Below are 20,133 nucleotides of genomic sequence, written 5' to 3'. Positions count from 1 at the left end.
TGCACCAAAAAAATTAAGATAACCTAGGAATAAACTTAAATAAGGAGGTAAAAGACCTGTACTCAGAAAACTATAGACCTGTACTCGGAAAACCACAGGACATTGAAAAAAGAGACAGAGGAAGATATAAACAAATGGAAGAACATACTGTGTTCATGGACTGGCAGAATCAACATCATTAAAATGTCCATTATACCCAAAGCAATCTACAGATTTAATGCAATCCCCATTAAAATACCAAAGGCATATTTCACGGACCTAGAAAAAACTCTCCAAAAATTCATCTGGAATAAAAAAAAAAAGACCCCAAATAGCCACAGCAATCCTGAGAAAGAAGATCAAAGTTGGAGGGATCACAATACCAGATATCAAGCTGTATTACAAAGCCACGATTCTCAAAACTTCCTGGTACTGGCACAAGAACAGACATCTAGACCAATGGAACAGAAAAGAGAATCCAGAAATCGACCCAAGCCATTATGCTCAATTAATATTTGACAAAGGATGCAAGAGCATACAATGGAGTCAAGACAGTCTCTTCAATAAATGGTGCTGGGAAATTTGTTCAGATACATATAAAAAAATGAAACCAACTTACACCATATACAAAAACTCAAAATGGTTAAAGGACTTAAATATAAGACAGGAAACCGTAAAAATCTTAGAAGACTTCATAGGCAGCAAAATATCAGACATATGTTGTATCAATATCTTTACCGACACAGCTCCTAAGGGCAATGGAAACTAAGGAGAAAATAAACAAATGGGACTACATCAAAATAAAAAGCTTCTGCACAGCGAAAGAAACCATCAACAAAACAACAAGAAAGCCCACTGCATGGGATATTTGCCAATGCTATTTCAGCTAAGGGTTTAATCTCCAAAATTTACAGAGAACTCATACAACTTAACAAAAGGAATATAAACGAACCAATAAAAAAAATGGGCAAAGGACCTAAGTAGATACTTTTCAGAAGAAGACATACAGAAGGCCCAGAGACATATGAAAACATGCTCAAAGTCACTAATCATTCGAGAGATGCAAATCAAAGCAACAATGAGATACCATCTCATACCTATCAGAACGGTTATCATCAACAAAGGACAAGTGCTGGCGAGGATGTGGAGAAAAAGGAACCCTCGTGCACTGCTGGTGGGAATGCAGACTGGTACAGCCACTGTGGAAAACAGTATGGAGTTTCCTCAAAAAACTAAAAATGGAACTCCCATTTGACCCAGTAATCCCACTTCTGGGAATATATCCCAAGAAACCAGAAACACCAATCAGATATGCACCCCAATGTTCATAAGCAGCACAATTTACAACAGCAAAGATTTGATAACAGCCTAAGTGCCCATCAGCAGATGAGTGGATTAAAAAACTGTGGTACATCTACACAGTGGAATACTATGCTGCTATAAAAAAGAAGGAACTTTTACCATCTGCAACAGCATGGGCGGAACTGGAGAGCATTATGATAAGGGAAATAAGCCAGCCGGAGAAAGATAAATGTCACATGATCTCACTTATATGTGGGATATAATGTTCAACATAAACTGATGAACAAAAATAGATCCTAAGACAAGGTAGCACTGAACAAAACATCCAACCTCAGAGAGAAGGCATGGGAGGGAGGGGTTAGAGCAGTGGTTCTCAACCTTGGCTGCACATTAGAATCACCTGGGAACCTTTTTAAAATCCTGATTTCTGGGCCTCATTCTCCAGAAATTCTGTTTCTTTGTTACTAATGTTGTGGCCCCACCCCATAACAAAGAAACAGAATTTCCAGAGGATGAGGCCCAGAAATCAGGATTTTAAAAAGATTCCCAGGTGATTCTAATGTGCAGCCAAGGTTGAGAACCACTGGGTTAGAGATTAACCAAAGGACTTGTATGCATGCATATTAGCATAACCAATGGACACAGACACTAGGGTGGTGGGGGCTTGCCCTCGAGGGTGGGAGTGGCCTGAGGGGGTCACTCGGGGAAAAAAGAAGACAAGTAATAGTTTAAACAATAAAAATAACTAAATTAATTTAAAATTAAATAAATTCCCAACAATGAAAAGCTCAGGACCAAATGGCTTAACTGGTGAATTCTACCAAATATTTAAAGAAGAATTAATGCCAGTTCTTCAGAAACGCTTCCATAAACACTTCCTAATTTGTTTTACAAGGCCAGCACTGCCCTCATACCAAAGCCAGACAAGGACACTACAAGAAAAGAATTTAGGCCAATATCCCTGATGAACATAGGTGCAAAAATCCTCATCCATATTAGCAACCCTAAACAAAATATAAGCAACCTGAATTCAACAACCCATTAAAAGAGTTATGCACCACAATCCACTGGAATTTAACCTTGGGATGTAAGAATGGTTCAACATATACAAATGAATAAATGTGATACACCACATTAAGTAGAATAAAGGAAAAGAAACATATAATGGTTTCGATAGATACAGAAAACACACTAGTGAGAACTAAACATCCTTTCATAATAAAAGCTACAAATAGACCTCAAGATAATAAAAGCCATACATAAAAGACATGCCCACAGAGAACATCATATTCAATGGTGAAAAGCTGAACATTTTTCCTCTGAGATCAGGAACAAGACACGGATGCCCATTTTATTTAAAAAAAGTACTGGCAGTCCTAGCCAGAGAGCAATTAGGCAAGAAAAGGATAAAAAGGCATCCAAATCAGAAAGGAAGAAGTTAAATAATCTGTTTGTATCAGTGGCATTTCTATATACTAACAATATACTATCAATAAACTATTGTTTAATTAAGAAAAATCTCATTTATAATATCAAAAAGAATAAAATATTTAGAAATAAATTTAAGAAGGTGAAAGATCTGTACACTGAAAAGCATAAGACATTGATAAAAGAAATAAAATATACAACTGGAAAGAGCCTTTGTTAACAGAACAATATCATGGAAGAAATAATATTTTTTAAATGTCCATACTACCGCCCAGCCAGTGTAGCTCAGTGGCTGAGCACTGACCAAGGAAACAAAAGGCCATTGGTTAGATCCCTGGTCAGGGCACATGCCCAGGTTGCAGGCTTGATCCCTTAGGGGGGTGGGGGGTGGGGGGCGCAGGAGGCAGCCCATTGATGAGGTTTCTCTCTCATGGATGTTTCTATCTCTCTATCCCTCTCCCTTCCTCTCTCTCTAAAAAAATTAATAAAAACGTATTTTAGGAGGAAAAAATGTCCATACTACCCAAAGCAACCTATAAATTTAACAAATTCCAGTAAAAATTTCAATGGCACTTTTTACAGTAATAGAAAAGTAATCCTATAATTTGTATGGAACCCAAAGACCCCAAGTGGCCAGGGATATCTTGAGAAAGAACACATCTGGAGACATTCCACTTCCTGGTTTCAAACTATACTACAAAACCATAGTAATCAAAACAGTATGATACTGGCATAAAACTTTGCCCAAATATTGACAAAACAGCCCAGAAATAAACCCACGCATTTGTGGTCAACTATGTTTCACAAGAGTGCCAAGAATACACAGTGGGGAAAGGACAGTCTGCCTGACTTTGGCTGTCGTCTTGTGAATAGCTTCTCATTTGCCCATTATGTGTATCGCCTCATATCCAGTTTTTCTAGAGACCATGGTGCCTTCATTTACTATGAATTAAAGATCCTATGTAAAAAGATTAAGTAATTCATATATAAATTCTATTTGTTTAAATTCCCTCAATAACTCAAGTAATTAATATTTGCAGATAATTTTTTAAAAATTCATTCTACGAAGTACTGCCCTAGTTTTATTTTTTAATTGTAGGACATTCTATCCATACATCCTGCTTGGACTAAGTGACACCAAACCTCTTACAAATTCAACATTATTTTGACATTTGAATATAGCCAACTAGGTGATTTTTTTTCTCATATTCTTATAGCCTGAGTTTTACACCACTTGCAAACCAAAAGGAATTTTAGAGTACAAATAAAATGAAAATTAAATATATTATATTTTACCCACCAATTATAACATTTATAAATGCCAGTGGTTTATAACCATTAAAATGACTGGGGCCTTAGCCGGTTTGGCTCAGTGGGTACAGTGTTGGCCTGCAACCAAAGGGTCCCAGGTTCAATTCTGATCAAGGGTAGGTACCTGGGTTGCAGGCTCCTCCCAGGCCCTGATGGGGGAGTGGGGGGACTCGTGCAGGAGGCAACCAATTGATTTGTTTTGCTCACATTGATGTTTCTGTCTTTCTCTCTCTCTTCCACTCTCCCTATAAATCAATGGGAAAATATCCTTAGGTGAGGATTAACAACAACAACATTGACTGGGTAAAACTTCCAGAATTAAAACAGAGTTTAGATTCTTTCAGACAAACCAGAGTGTCATAACTGACTCTGACATATTTGATAAAATAAAACTGATTCTCCCTCTAAATATTAAAATAATACCCGAACTAACTACAGAATACATTTAAAATAGAAAAAAATGAGTATATCTCAAAGAACAGCATTATTTATTTACAAAGTCTTATAAACATCACTATATAATTAGATAAATATTAATGACATCATAAGTTTTTCCAAACTACAAAATTTTGAACTTAAATTAGTTTATTTTTTTAATATCAAGTATTTGCGTAAACCATGCTTATCTCAAACTTCTTAAAGGCAAAAATGTATAGTACAAAATTTATATATAAATTATTTTACAGTAACAGACTTAAAAAACTCATTTTACACAAATTAAAATAATTTTATTTACTAACAAACTGGCAAGTAATTAAGCATAGTCCCAAACATCAACTGATATAACTTATCAAAAGATAGATTTTTGTTTGTTTATAGTAAGTTTCTTTAAGAGTGCAATATTTCTTCTACTTTGAGAAGTATACACTATAAAAAAGCCATCATGTCTTTGATATATAATAGCAATGATCTAGTTTGTAACTGATATTTCATACTTTATATTAACTTCCTTTGAAATAAAAAATAGTTAACATTGCTTTTATATTTCATAAATTATATCACCTGTAAAATAAGCAAAAATTAGAATATTCTGGAATTACAATAATCTCATTTAAGATAAAATTTAAAAGAACATATATATATATATATATATATATATATATATAATTTATATAATGCACATGTACTTGTAACATACACCTGCATTGTTTGTGTATGTGTGCGTATGTGTGTGCACACACACAGAGTTTTCTTACCCCTGAACTCATCTCTGTGCTTTTTGGCTGACTCTGTTGTTGCTTATGGTGTCCTGCCAGCAAACCTCCAGCAGTAAGGTTCGGAAAGCTCTGAAGATAAGCCTGTGACCCTGAGAAATTTCCTTCTGCTATTCCCACGGAGGCTGGCTGTTTCTCCTGAGTATTCCCATGCCCTGGCCCAGCTTGTCCAGCAATGTGCTGATTTGGAAAGAACGGTAATAAGCCCATTCCAGCTGTTAGAGTTGTTTGAGTTGGAATCAGATTAGGTGCTGTAGGGAACCACAAATGCCAAAAACTTTTGGTTAGACAAGACTTATTCATAACAGTCCTTTTGATTTTGTTAAATTATAGGCAAAATGCAAACAAACATTTTTTAATCTATTAGAGAACAGTGAAATTCAAAAGGGGAGGTTAGAAGTTGTAAATTAGCAGGTTCCTAGGAAAACAAAAACCTATAATAGAAATCATGCCTTTCTTAAACAACTTCCAGTATAGTCTCAAGAATATTACATTTTTTAATTCTAAGTTTTAATTCTTTATTTTAAAAGTTGAATGCAAAATGTATGCACTTTTTGGCATTTCAGTGGCATCAGTGCCTTTTTTAAAAATGCCCAGTCATTGTAATTTGCCTGCTTCCATATTTGAAGGAATAATTAGTCTTCAGTTTAAAAAATTCTCTGACTCTTAAAAATTGGTAAAATTAGATTAACTCTAACAATAAATTTGATCAGCTTTCTTGCACCAGCTCCTCTCTTCCCTACTCTCCAGTTCAATGTCTTCACACTGGCAACCTGAATCGACCACGGTTGGAGTGTTTACACACAGAAATCACAAATTCTACAAATCAAGATGTTTTTACCCTAGAGAACTGGTTTTTAAACATTAGCACACCACTATCTAAAACACATCAATATTTGTGAATAGATCACCAAATTTAACATGAAAGTTTTACATTTTTATTTTTAGGGCATAACAAGAAATTCTGGGAGAAAAAAAAAATCAAAGCTTGAATAGGCAAATTCTGAACCATTCCACTTTTTTAAAAAATCTATAGATCAAAATTAAATGAAAAGAGCTAATTTTGATAACTACTTTAAGTCAAATTTATAATTTACAAACTCACTAAACAAATTTCTTAAGTTATTTTTAGTATTATGTACTTAAGAGATGGTTTTATCTCCTGGCGATATATTTATTGAACACTGAATGCAGCACATGCAAAAGAAAATGGCTTATAATTTAATCCAACACAACTAATAAACATTTGCATAAGCTTTTAGGCATACAAAATTTACTTTTTAGGACAGATCCCTATGATACCATAAAAATTTCTATACCTATGTAATGGTTTACCTTTTGCCCAGTCAATACTAAGAGTCAGAACTGAGTTATCTGATCATTTGACTTGCTGGTTTAATGTACAAGATATATATGTTACCCATTTATATATTTTAATTTTATTAATGGTGGCCCCTGGTCCCCCAGCATACTCACTTCAAGCAAATTTCAGTTAATCTTCACACTGAAAGTGTCTTTCAAAATATATTCAAGTAAGAAATCAGATTAACCACCATGCTCCTATTTTTCTTTTAGTAAGAACTGTACATATTATTATTTTTCTTCTAATACTAATATGGAGATCACATTTAAAAAAATGATATCCTATATACTAAAAGCCTAATATGCTAAGTGTCCAGTCGTCCGTTCAACCAATCAAAGGGTAATATGCTAATGATATGCTAAGGCCGCTCAACCGCTTGCTATGATGTGACTGACCACCAGGGGGCAGACAGTTGATTGGTAGACCAGTCGCTATGATGTGCATCCACCACCAGGGGGCAGACGCTCTGACCAGTAGGTTAGCTTGCTGCTGGGGTCCAGCAGATTAGGACTGAGCAAGATGGGCTGGACACAACCTGGAGCCCTCCCACATCCCCTCCCCAGCTGATCAACCTCCTGCATCCCTTCTTGGCCCTGATCGTGCACTGGTGGGAGTCCCTCGGCCTGGCCTGAGCCCTCTCACAATCCAGAACCCCTCGGGGGATGTCGGAGAGCCGGTTTCAGCACAATTCCGCAGGCCAGGCCAAGGGACCCCACTGGTGCACGAATTCAAGCACTGGGCCTCTAGTAAATAAAGAAACTTTAAATTAACAAACACCAGCTATTCTATATAATAAAAGGCTAATATGCAAATTGACCAAATGGTGAAATGACCGATTGCTATGACACACACTGACCACCAGGGGGCAGATGCTCAATGCAGGAGCTGCCCCCTGGTGGTCAGTGCACTCCCACAGGGGTAGCGCCACTCAGCCAGAAGCTGGGCTCACAGCTAGCAAGCACAGCAGCGGTGGCACGAGCTTCTCCCACCTCAGCGGCAGTTGGACATCCTCTGAGGGCTTCCGGACCGTGAGAGGACGCAGGCCGGGCTGAGGGACCCCCCCACACACACTGGGCCTCTAGTTCCTTTATAAAAGCTAAGGTTTTCTTATCCAGGCAGAAATTCAATGGATGCCTGTGTAATCTGTTGTCAGCCCAGTGGGCAGCACGTCACTCTCAAATGGACCTATGTGTTTGCCTCACACTGCTGCGAACCTTTACCAAACATTAAAGCTTATCCCACAGGGAAAGTCTTATCTTGGTATGAAAACAAATCCATCAGCAACATCAATAGTTTTCTAATATTAAAAACAGAAAAGCCAAAAGAGCCCTGGAAATTTTAAATGACTAAAAACTCAAATTTGACCTTCCTGTAAAAAGTAGAATATAGGTAAATTATCTTTAAACCTCAAATCTGACTGTTTACTGACTTCTCAGTAAATACACATCATTTACTTTTATGTGCTTCTCCATGATGACCCAACTCTGTTTTCAAGGGAAGTGCTGACCCTATTCCTACTGCAGCCTGAAGTACCATCGCTGGGGGATCTCCAAGTAAGCCCGGTTTCTGCAAAAGAAGAAGAGAAAGTAAGACCTTTGCCAATGGCAGCAGGATTTAACTGAGTTAAGAGGCTACACAAGTGAAAATTCAATCTGACCAATAGCCTGATTATAGGGGGAAAAAAAAAAATTCATTCCAAAAGAAAAAGTAATTCCATACTTACATTATTAGTATGAATATTCTCAAACTTCATTAATTGTTGCTGTGCCAGTGATACATGGGAGAGATTCTGAAGGAATAAATTAGAAGTATTACCCATAATTGAGCTCTGTGAAAAATGTAAAACATTAAGTTAGTTTAATTTTTAGAAGCTGCTTGTTGTATAACCTAATTCATATGGTTTAATTCTCTAGCTGATCTGAGCAAAAGCAACAGCTTCTTTGCATCTCACGTTTCAACTGCAGACAAGAGCAATTAATTCTTGTAATGATATACAAGATGTGACTTTAACGTCAGCATCATTCAGTCACCTATTTATTCATTTACTCATTCAACAAAGGCTTACGGAGCACTTTCTACATGTCAGTCACTGTACTACACAGTGAGAAACACAGCACTATGATCGGCCCTCATGGATCTTATCGTTCCCTGAAGAAATAAGGCATTAACTAAGTATAAAAACATAAATACAAATGGCAATGAGAACACGAAGGGAAAATACAAGGAGCTATGAGAACAGACAGTGGCGGAATTGAGTGAGATTGTTAAATTCAAAGGTTTTCCTGGGGAACCAACTATTGCGCAGAGATTGGAAGGCTGCGGAGAATAACTAGGCGAAATCTGGGGGAATCAGGTGATGCTGCAGTGGAGAGCATTCCAGGCAGAAGGAACAGCAGGAGCAAAGACCTAAGGAGAAGGGAACAAGGCCCTTTGAGGACCAAAGCAGGCCACTGTAGCTGAGATAGCGGTGCCCTGAGCATGGCAGCAGGTGAGCCCAGCTTGGACAGGCCTTAAAGGCAAAATCAAGCATTTTGATTTTAATTCTAAAATAAAGAGAACATTGTCTATTCTCTGAATACCCTTTTTGTATCACTCTTCACACCTTATTGTAATAAATTATTTGTTTATTTTCTCTATTTGTTGAAATTTTGTAAGAACAGTGGCGATCAACATGTGTTCAATACTGTAGTCTTAATGATCAGCAGAGCATCTAGTACATGTGAGATTCTCATTAAAACATGTTGAGTAAATGAATGAACAAAGGCCCTATAATGTACAAGGTCCTACGTTAGATTCTAAAAATGAAAAATAAATAAAAGTAGGCCTTTCCCTTAAAAAGCTAGGTGTAGGACCATTCACCCAATCTACAATCATCTGTTATGTATTAGGTTTGATTTGTAACTGGGCTCCTATATAGATGCAGCCTTAACGCTACCTGAAATTAATGTTCATCTCCAGTATTATAGTTATATATACAAACACATTTTAAAATACTTATCTGAAAAAGGTAAAACAAATTTTTACTCTAATATATGAATTATTTTTATAACATCAATTAAAATTTAAGAATAAGAGTTATTGTTCATTCATTTATTGTTTTTCTTTCTGTAAATACTCTTCTGAGTTAAGGCTACATAAGAGGACTTGTTCTGAGCTATAGTCATGCGCCATATAACATTCTGGTCAATGATGGACCAAACATATGACAGTGGTAGGGAATAACAGCTCCATGCCCTAAGACCTTCCAGTGGGGAAAGATGTGGAGGTAAAGGCAGTGATACTGGTGATCCTGAGCTAATGTGTGTTCGTGTCTTAGTTTTTAACAAAAAAAAATTTTTAAGTAAAAATAATAAATATTTGAAATAAAAAATAGCTTAGAGAATAACGATATAAAGAGAGGAAGCATTTTTGTATAAATGTATAATGTGTGTTTTAAGCTATATGTTTTTACAAGAGTTGAAAAGTCAAAAAAATTACGTTTAGCCCTAGCCGGTTTGGCTCAGTGGATAGAGCGCCGGCCTGTGGACTGAAGGGTCCCAGGTTCGATTCCGATCAAGGGCACATGCGTGGGTTGTGGGCTCAATCCCCAGTAGGGGATGTGCATGAGGCAGCCGATCAATGGTTCTCTCTCATCATTGATGTTTCTATCTCTCTCTTTCCTTCTCTCTTCCTCTCTGAAAGCAATAAAAATATATTTAAATAAATAAAAATAAAAAATTACATTTATAAAGTAAAAAAGTAAAAGTAAGTTAAGATTTACTTATTGGAGAAAAATAATTTTTATGAGTTTAATGTTGCCTGAGTGTACAGTATTTATAAAGACTATGCTAGTGTACAGCAATGTCCTCGGCCTTCACTACTCACTCACTGATTCACCCAAGTAATTTCCATTCCTGCCAGTGCCCAATATAGGTGCACCAACACAGGTGAGTTCATACATGATGAAATCGCCTAACTATGCATTTCTTGGAACATATCCCTATTGTTAATCAATGAATGACTATACTGATTTCGTTACAGAAAAATGTACCACACAAAATATACCCTTCCTTACTTAATGCCTTACACACAGGAATCAATAGATATATAATGATGCTGCTTTGATTAGCTTAATTTGATCTGATGTTCTCATTATGTTTTTGTATCTTTGTTTTTAATCCTCACCTGAGGATATTTTTTCCATTGTTTTTCAGAGAAAGTGGAAAGGAGGGATGAAAAGAGGGAAGAGAGGGAGTGAGAGAGGAAGGAAGTGTGAGAGAGACACATCAATTGGTTGCTTGACTGGGGGGCAGGGAGCAAACCCACAACCTAGGTACGTGCCCTTGACCAGGATTCGAACCCTCAACCCTTCAGTGCATGGGCCAACATTTAACCACATACCTATGTATTAGGTTTGATTTGTAACTGGGCTCCTATATAGATGCAGCCTTAACGCTACCTGAAATTAATGTTCATCTCCAGTATTATAGTTATATATACAAACACATTTTAAAATACTTATCTGAAAAAGGTAAAACAAATTTTTACCTTTTTGGCTTAATATTTTTTTTAAAATACTCATTTAACTTGAGAACTTTAATTGTAAAGAACAAACAAAATATTCACTACAAATTTTTGATGTTTCAATATTCAATGCTGTTTATATACCTGATGTGCTTTATTCAAATGTAAAAATGCAGGGGAGATGGATGGATTCATCAGATGTGGCAAGCTGTGAGGTGTTCCAAGAACTGCTTTAAGAAAATAAAAGTAATTTAATTTTATGATATATATGGAATTTAAAAATAAAACAAACTTCAAAAAGGATAAATATTTCTTTAAACTTTTAACAAATTAATTGGAAGTTCATTTATATACTGACCTTTTCAGTGCACAAAAAGGACAGGATTCTTTCCATGCGATATTTAAAATCCCCACACCTTCTGTAATAATGGTAAAACACCAAACCTAGCTTTTCTTTTCTCTAGTGCTTTAGTGCAACAAAACCAATTCCATCTTTTAACAAGTATGCTACTAGTTGCATCCATGTTATTTGCTCAGTATTTTTGTTAGGTTTGGGGTATTTTGGCAAGGATTGGGAGGCAAGGACTTAATACAAACCTGTCTTTGAAAACTACACAGTACAATTGTGAGGAAAATATATATACATAAAAAGTATCCTATCTAATAAAAGACAAAAAGAGTAATTAACCATACCTCCGCTACGCTTCCCATTGGCTAATCAGCGAGATATGCAAACTGCCAACAAAGATGGCGGCCGGCAGCCATGCAGCTGAAGCGAGCAGGAGGCTTGCTTGCTCCAGTGATGGAGGAAGCCAAGGTTCCCCGCCTGCCGCGGCCCAGCTCTGAGCTCCGGAAGCAATAATGTTTCAATTATAGAAGCTAAACAAACCCCAGATACCTGCTTTCAGCCGGCTGCGGTGCCAGTGACGGCAACAGAGTTTCAATTATAGAAGGTAAATAAATCCCAGAATAAAAAAAAAAGAAAAAAAGGAGAGGCTGGGAGCTTCAGTCGCAGGCCGGCCTAAAAATGGCCCTCAGCCCCTCACCCAGGCTGGCCAGGCATCCAAGTGGGGACCCCGACCCTGAAGGGGGTGTGGCCAGTCTGAAAACAGCCATCAGCCCCTCATCCAGGCTGGCCAGGTACCCCAGTGGGGACCCCCACCCTGATCCGGGACACCCTTCAGGGCAAACCAGCCGGCCCCCACCCATGCACCAGGCCTCTATCCTATATAGTAAAAGGGTAATATGCAAACTGACCCTAACAGCAGAAAGACTGGGAATGACTGGTCACTATGACACACACTGACCACCAGAGGGCAGACACTCAATGCAGGAGCTGCCCTCTGGTGGTCAGGGCGCTGTCACATGGAAGAGCTCTGCTCAGCCACTAGCCAGGCTGATGGCTGCCAGTACAGCGGTGGTGGTGGGAGCCTCTCCTGCCTCCTCAGCAGCGCTAAGGATGTCCGACTGCAGCTTAGGCCTGCTCCACGCTGGCAAGTGGACATCCCCCGAGGGCTGCCAGGCTGCCAGAGGGATGTCTGATTGCCAGCTTAGGCCCAATCCCCCGGGGAGCATGCCTAAGCCAGCAGGTGGTCATTCCCTGAGGGGTCCCAGACTGCGAGAGGGCACAGGCCGGGCTGAGGGACCCCCCCCCCCCCCACCCCGAGTGCACAAATTTTTGTGCACTGGGCCTCTAGTTTACATAATAAAGTCAAAAGAAACAACAGTTGATAAAAGGAATGAATGGTAACCGTACTCTTTATCAAATTTGTCTAAGAGCACAAATACCAGACTACATATCAGGAGATGTTTTTCACAATGAACAAAATAAATGAAGCAATTTCATTTTATTATTATAAAGTAACTGGAAATAGTCATAATATACACATTTCTCTAGCAATACAACAATTAGAACGAGTGGAGGTCAGATGTAAAAAGCACTTCAAAAAGCAAATAATCCAATGATAAAAAACATTTGGAACTTACATATATAACATCCCTACAAGTTCATCCCTTGCTTTAAAAACTGTTTCAAATTTTCATTACTTGCTGAGGCAGCCCATTACATTTTTGGAAAACTGACTATTAGAAAATGCTTTTTTTTAGAATGCGCTAGTTTCAATGTAGGTGGTAGGAAGATTAGATCATTAGGATGAGGTGCTTAAAGAAAGACACTGTTTATTAGGAAAGATGGATAAAAAATGGTCATTTCATAATGATAAAGAGGTCAGTTCATCAAGAGGATGAGACAAGCTAAAATGTCTCTACACCAAGTAACAACGGTTCAAAATATATAAAGCAAAAATTTATGGTTAGAAATTAAAAACTATTTCCTTTTTCTCAGAGAGTCACTGTATCTTGTTATAAGACAGTAAAATATATTTCACAGCTTTTAGTGAAAACAGTATTTCCCAGTTTAAAACAAGAACTAGAATCAAAACACTGAAAATGTCCACAATCTCATATCTAGCTGCTTTTACCCTGAGCTACTGGCTAGGTCTCTCACTATGCTCCATCCTTCCCTCACATAACTAACAGAATTAAGTTGACAGAAAATTAGTAAAGATATAAAAGATCCGAACAGCACTATTGTTACCATAGTTAGCTAAATATTAATAAGAATAAAGCAAAAGTAATTGGACATTGCTAAACCTAATGGGCTGAGACACTGAGCCTGTTTGCTTCACCAGGAAGCTATAGCTTAACAACCCTCGCTTCCCCCGTGTAGAGAGCAGCCCATGCGCCCCCCCCCCAACAATATGCACAAAGGATTATAATACAACATGACCAAGGGAGGTAGACCCCAGGAATGAAAGGTTGGCTTAATATTTTAAAAATCAATCAATGTAATTGATCATGTCAATAGACAACAACAACAAAACTCAATCCCAGAGAGCATTTCAATTAATGAAAAAAAGAAATAAATAAATTCCAGCAATTATCATGATATAATTTCTCAGCAATAGAGGAGTAAAAGGGAGTTTTAGCTTGGAAAACAAAACCTGTGGGGGACAAAAACACACAATAGCTTACATAATACCTAGTAATAAAACAAGAATGCTTTCTTTGTAAGATGAGGAACAAGACAAGAATGTCCACTCTCACCAGTTCAATGCACAAATTATGCTGAAATTTCTACCTATTCTATTAAAACAAGAAAAAAAAGGTATAAATATTAGAAGGAAAGAAGTAAAACTATGTTAATTTGTAGATGACATGATTGTCTATATAGAAAATCCTTAGAAAAAAACATACTAGAAATAATAAGGTTGCAAGATACAAGATAAATATACAAAATCAACTGAACTTGCATATGCTAGCAACAAGCAATAGAAAATTGAAGTTTAAAAAGAACTCTTATTTAAAATAGAAAAAATAAAAAACCCTATGAAAAAATCTGACAAAATATATGTGAGATTTGTACCCTGAAAACAAAATATTTCTGAGGGAAATGAAAGAAGAGCTAAAAAAATTTAGAGATATATACCATATCTATGACTTGGCTTCAAATTTGTCAAATCTGCCCATTCAACTCAGTATCAATCAAATTCCCAAGCAGATAATTTTTCTTGGAAATTGACAGGCTGATTCTAAAATTTATATGTAAATGCAAAGGATCTCAAGTAGACAAAAGAAATGGAAAAGGAAGAATAAAGTTGGAGGACTTACTTTAACTGATTTTGGGGCTTATTATAAAGCTACATTTATCAAGACAAAGTACTATTGGTATAAAGAAGACATTTAGATCAATGCAACAGAATACAGAGTCCAGAGGTAGAGACACAGATACAGAGTCCATTGGTTTTTGAAAAAGGTATCAAAAAATTCAGTGGAAAAGGATAATCTTTTTAAACAAATGATGTTGGAGCAACTGTAAAGAAAATTAACCTGGACTTTGCCCTCACACCATAAGCAAAAATTAACTCAAAATGGAACACAGATCTAAAGGTAAGAGATAAAATTATAGAACTTCTTGAAGAAAACACGGGCCTTGAATTCGGCAGATTTGTTAAATATGACACAAGAAGTACCAACTATAAAAGAAAAATATAATACACTGAACAAGATGCTTTGTCTTTCCTGAATACCAAGAAGCTTTTCATACATTCTCCAGAAGTCTGGCATGTATTTCAGTGAGGTAGATTTAATCCTCTTCCCTTGCCACTCCACACAAAGAATTATTTCACCATGCTTGGTGGAATAATTTCTCTATCAGTGTAATGTTAAAATATCTTAGTTAAAACTGTGAAAGTACAGCTAAAATAAAGAAGCATAATCAAATATGCCCATATATCCATGTGAGAAGAAAGGAGAGTAGAGAATATATATTCTTAGATCAAAAACAAAATAATGTTGGAGAGGAGTTACTAAAAATAGCCCAGAGTCCAAAGGTGTGAACAATACTTTCTAAAAGACCCAAGAGGGTGACATACTTCTTTAAACACTAATATTATCTCGGAAAACTTCATGGAAACTTAATGATCACTGCACTTTGCGCTGATCAGATCTTATCTGTAGGACATGTCCATGTCTGTTTCCACCACATTTCAGGACAACCCAGAAACCCTGGGCCTTACCTACTTGCGAAGGGGATCTAGAGAGCATACCCTGACGTGTTATGGAAAGTCAAATACAGAATTGTAGTCTCCAAAGAGGTATAAGAGGTGTAAAAAGAAAATATTAGAACCATTATTTATATTTACTTTCTTCTTAAGAATAAAATTATTAAGTTTAAGATGTCTTCCTATATGGGTTGACAAGAGTGCATTTCTATATTTGACATGTATGTGATATATATACTGTATATATTGGGGCTCTGTTCAAAATTCATTTCACTGATAGGGGTCCATAATCCAAAAGTAAATAAATAAAAGGAGACCATTGGTCTGGAGCAGGGGTCCTCAAACTATGGCCCGCGGGCCACATGTGGCCAGCTGAAAACATTTATCTGGCCCGCTGGGTGTTTTTGCCATCGCTGTGTGCATAGGAATTTGTTCATAGTTTTTTTTTTAACTATAGTCCGGCCCTCCAACGGTCTGAGGGACAGTGAACTGGCCCCCTGTTTAAAAAGTTTGAGGACCCCTGGTCTGGAGAATAGAAGACAGGAAAAAAAAACAAAGATGACTAAGATTTCATGTTACTTGTCTTCAAATATTAGAAGGCTTTTCTTATGGAAAAATAGATTTAATCTGTGTTTCTTCAGAGGGAGAACTAGAATAAGTGGCTAAAGGTTGTGGGAATTGCCACCTATTATAAAGAAAAACCTTCTAGTAATTAAATTTGTCAAACCAGGGAATAGCCTGCCTTGGGAAATAGTGAGCTTCTTAGGCTTCAATTAGCCAAGACATAACAAGGATATCTCTATACCATTAAAATTGCAGAAGAGATATCTGATTGTGTAATAGGCGGAGCCAGAAAACCTCTAAAGCTGCTGCTTACACACAAATAATTGATGAGAATATGAAGTACTTAACATGAATATTGTTGTACAATGAAGAATTAACTGGTCCTCATGCCTGGTTCTTGAAAGAAAAATTCAATCTTTGCAATGTCCCCAATGACAAGAGTATCTGTGTTATGTCAATGAAGCGATTCTAGGTGGGCCCCTAAATAGTTTCAGAATAGGGGCTGGTCATGCCAAAAAGACCAACCAGTGATTAGAGGGCTGGGCCTTTAAGCCATGTAATATCAGCCAGACCTCCTGACCTCCAGAGAGAGTAGGAGGACAGAGGATTGAGTTCAATAAGATGATGAAATATCATACCTACAAATGAAACCCCAATAAAAACCCTGGACATCGAATTTAGTTCCATAGAGATCCCTGGTTGGTGAATAGACTGAAGTGCTGGGAGAGTAATGTGCTCTGATTCCATGAAAGCTCTGTATTCAAGACCTTCCCAGACCTAGCCCTAGGTGTCCCTTCATTTGGCTGTTCCTGAGTTGTATCCTTGATAACAAAACTGTAATCGTAAGTTCCGTGAGTTGTTCTAGCAATTTATCAAACCTGAGGGGTCATAGGAACACCCAAATTTGTAGTCAGTTGGTCAGAAGTACGGTGGCCTGGGGACCCCCTGAATTTGTGCTGGAATGTGAAGTTGGGGCAGATGTGTTGGGGACTAAGCCCTTAACTATGGGGTTTAGGTGAACTCTGGGTCGTCAGTGCTAGAAATGAACTGCAGTCCACTAGCTGGTGTTAGACCAGTGAAGGGTTAAAACTGAACAAACATATTTACTCTAAATATTTTACTCTAAAAATTAGTGTTGAATATAGGAATTCATTTCCTCAAACTGCTAAAATACACATTTGTGTATGTACAGTTGTTCATTTCAGAAGGTAAGCAAGCTCTTATCAGAGAAGAATACTAAGTAGATATTTCATGTATATGATAATGTTTTAAGATTTCCACATTGCCTAGAAAATAATGTTTTTGTCATTTTCTACAAAATGAAACAATTTCACAAAAATAAAGCGCAAAGAGGAAACAGACCTTTAATACTTCCCAATAAAGTAATTCTGCTAAAAATATTACAAAGAATATCATATCCCTTATTGATATTGTTGATAACAATGTAGTATATTAATATCTGTTCTATAAATTCATGTCAACTGGGAGCTAAACTGAAGATTTAATATTTAACATTTGTTAATGGTTAAAAAAAATTAGGAACACATAAGAAGACTGTATCCACCAAAAAAAAGGCCAAAACATATTATCACCTCAAATCATTAATTAAAATTCATTGAAAAGTCCTAGAAAATTAATTATTTCTAGACTAATTTAAATGTGTTTTCTTCATGTAAAACAGCACAATTAACTTCATGCCATCATTCTGAATTTAATCAGCGCACGGTGCTTACCTGGTTTAACAGCTCGCCCGCAGAGTTGGGGTTGTAGAAGAACCTGCAACATGGCAGGATTGTTTAAACTCTTCATAATTTGTACAGGATTTGGCTCTGGAAGTAAGCCCTTCTGATTACTGTGCATCTTCAATGAATACAGAAATAGGAAACATTAGAACAAGGATAAGTATAAAAGATGACATTTTAAAGGCATTCTTCCAGAAATTCTCATTCATCTGATAAGATTTATTTTGTGATAAACACAATTTGCTTTGTATTATACCTTTGTTGTATACATTCAACCACAGTTTCGTAATTATGTTATACTCTACTACACAGCTCATACTAAAATCCTCACAGAATGTCTCAGTTAAATACAAATTAGCTTTAAGAAGACTAACAATTTAGTAAGATAAATCTCTTTACAAGTAGAAAGATGCCAAGGAGATCTGAATTTATAACAGGAAGATAACTTGTTAACAAAATATGAATGTTTTGATATCACAGAAGAGCTTCACTATAATGATCAAAATTGTAATAATGTGGGTTGCTTTACATAACATTTTGTTATAATAAAGGTCTTGATTTCCTTAGTTAATCCTCTAATAAGAGAAAAAAAGATGGACTGGCCTTACATATATGTAATTGGGTGGCTTCCTAATAACATGAAATTGTTCCTGGTTTTAAAAGCCAGCCTGATAGATAAGAATATTGGTATTTTGTTACAAAAGGAAAACTGTTAGCCATCAGAAAATGGAGAACTGACACTGACATCTGGAATCCCTCTTCAAACACTTAAAAGCATAACAGATTTTTATTGGTAACATGAAGCGAGGACAAGTAGTTACAAAGAATAACCAATAAGAAATACTGGGTATGAAAAACATGACTGTAAAAAAAAGCAGCTCTCGCTTACTATATACTTGTCATTATTCCAAGTATTTTACATGGATTATAACACTCAATCCTGAAAAACAACTCGACAAGGTTGGTATTACAAACCCTATTATATAGATGAGGATAACAAAGAAACTCATAAAGCATTATCCTTAACCTCTGTCCTGTGCTGTAATAAATAGGTTAACAGGTTAAATAGAATACATGTGACTGAAAAACAAAATAGTGACCTGAAAGATCAGTTCAAAGAATATTTCCAAAGACATCAGCAAAGGATAAAAAAGGGGGGAAATGCAAACAAGTAAGACAAACCATGGGGATGGAAAATGCAAGCAAAACAAAAGCAAAAAACAAGCCAATGAAGAGGCTGGAAGTCCCCACCTACATAAGATAGAAATCCCTGAAGGAGAAAATAAAATCTTTGAAGATATAATGGCTGAAAATTCCCCATTATTAAAAAAAATTAAACATCACAGATGAAACGGGGTGCATAGTATTCCAAATCCTACATAATAAAAGGATAGTATGCAAACTGTCCCCTCGACCAGGAGTTCGTCCTGGAGTTCGACCAGGGGGTGGGGCCAGCCAGGGTAAGGGTGCAAGGCCCCGGCCTGCAGCCAGCAGCCACTAGGGACCCTACCAGTGCACGAAATTCGTGCACTAGGCCTCTAGTATGATATATAAGAAGAAAACACATTTAGTCACATTTTTTATGTGAAATTTAAGAACATTAAAGTCAAAATAAAAACGCTAAAAGCTTTCTGTAAGAAAGAACATATTTCCAAGAAACAAGAAGTAGATTAATATCTTCTCTCTCAAAGCAATAGCCCTGGATTCAAGAAGGCAACAAATTAATATTTTCAGAGTGCTTCAGGAAAAGAAATTTAAATCTATATGTTTATATCCAGCTGAGTTATTTCTTAAATATGTGAAAAAATAAGAATATTCGCAGCCATACAAATTTTCAAAAGTTTTATTCTCTGAAAATGAAAACCAAGAAGCAATAAACACAAGGCAATACTGCATAATGCATGGAAATTAAGGTATGCAATATCATCATTAATTTCAATCTTGCATACAAAAGCCAAGACCATAAAAACAAAACAAAACAAATGAAAGGAACAATGACTGACAGAATAAGGAGAAAGAAAAATCAACAACTATCTATCTATCCTATATAATAAAAGTCTAATATGCTAAGTGTCTGGTCGTCCAGTTGGCCATTGAACCAATCAAAGCGTAATATGCTAATGATATGCTAAGACCACTCAACTGCTTGCTATGACATGCACTGA

At 36.7% G+C, this 20,133-nt stretch overlaps 1 protein-coding gene across 1 annotated transcript in view; it reads right to left on the bottom strand.

The window, feature by feature from the left end:
- The window catches only part of RAVER2 (ribonucleoprotein, PTB binding 2), an 85,172-nt gene that overhangs the window by 25,526 nt on the left and 39,513 nt on the right, over positions 1–20,133 (bottom strand). The window contains exons 5-9 of the mRNA XM_070405287.1: positions 17,960–18,086; positions 11,245–11,330; positions 8,321–8,386; positions 8,052–8,163; positions 5,217–5,485 (exon numbers count right to left, since the gene is read on the bottom strand). Coding sequence (XP_070261388.1) covers positions 5,217–5,485; positions 8,052–8,163; positions 8,321–8,386; positions 11,245–11,330; positions 17,960–18,086 — 660 coding nt within the window. The remainder of the gene's footprint in view (positions 1–5,216; positions 5,486–8,051; positions 8,164–8,320; positions 8,387–11,244; positions 11,331–17,959; positions 18,087–20,133) is intronic.

Source organism: Myotis yumanensis, unplaced genomic scaffold, assembly GCF_028538775.1.
Source record: "Myotis yumanensis isolate MYYU_CA2020_CCGP unplaced genomic scaffold, mMyoYum1.0.hap1 SCAF_2, whole genome shotgun sequence".
In the NCBI taxonomy this organism is placed as follows: domain Eukaryota; kingdom Metazoa; phylum Chordata; class Mammalia; order Chiroptera; family Vespertilionidae; genus Myotis; species Myotis yumanensis.
The sequence above is the reverse complement of the archived record's forward strand: the minus strand, read 5'-3'. Positions and strand labels throughout refer to the sequence as shown.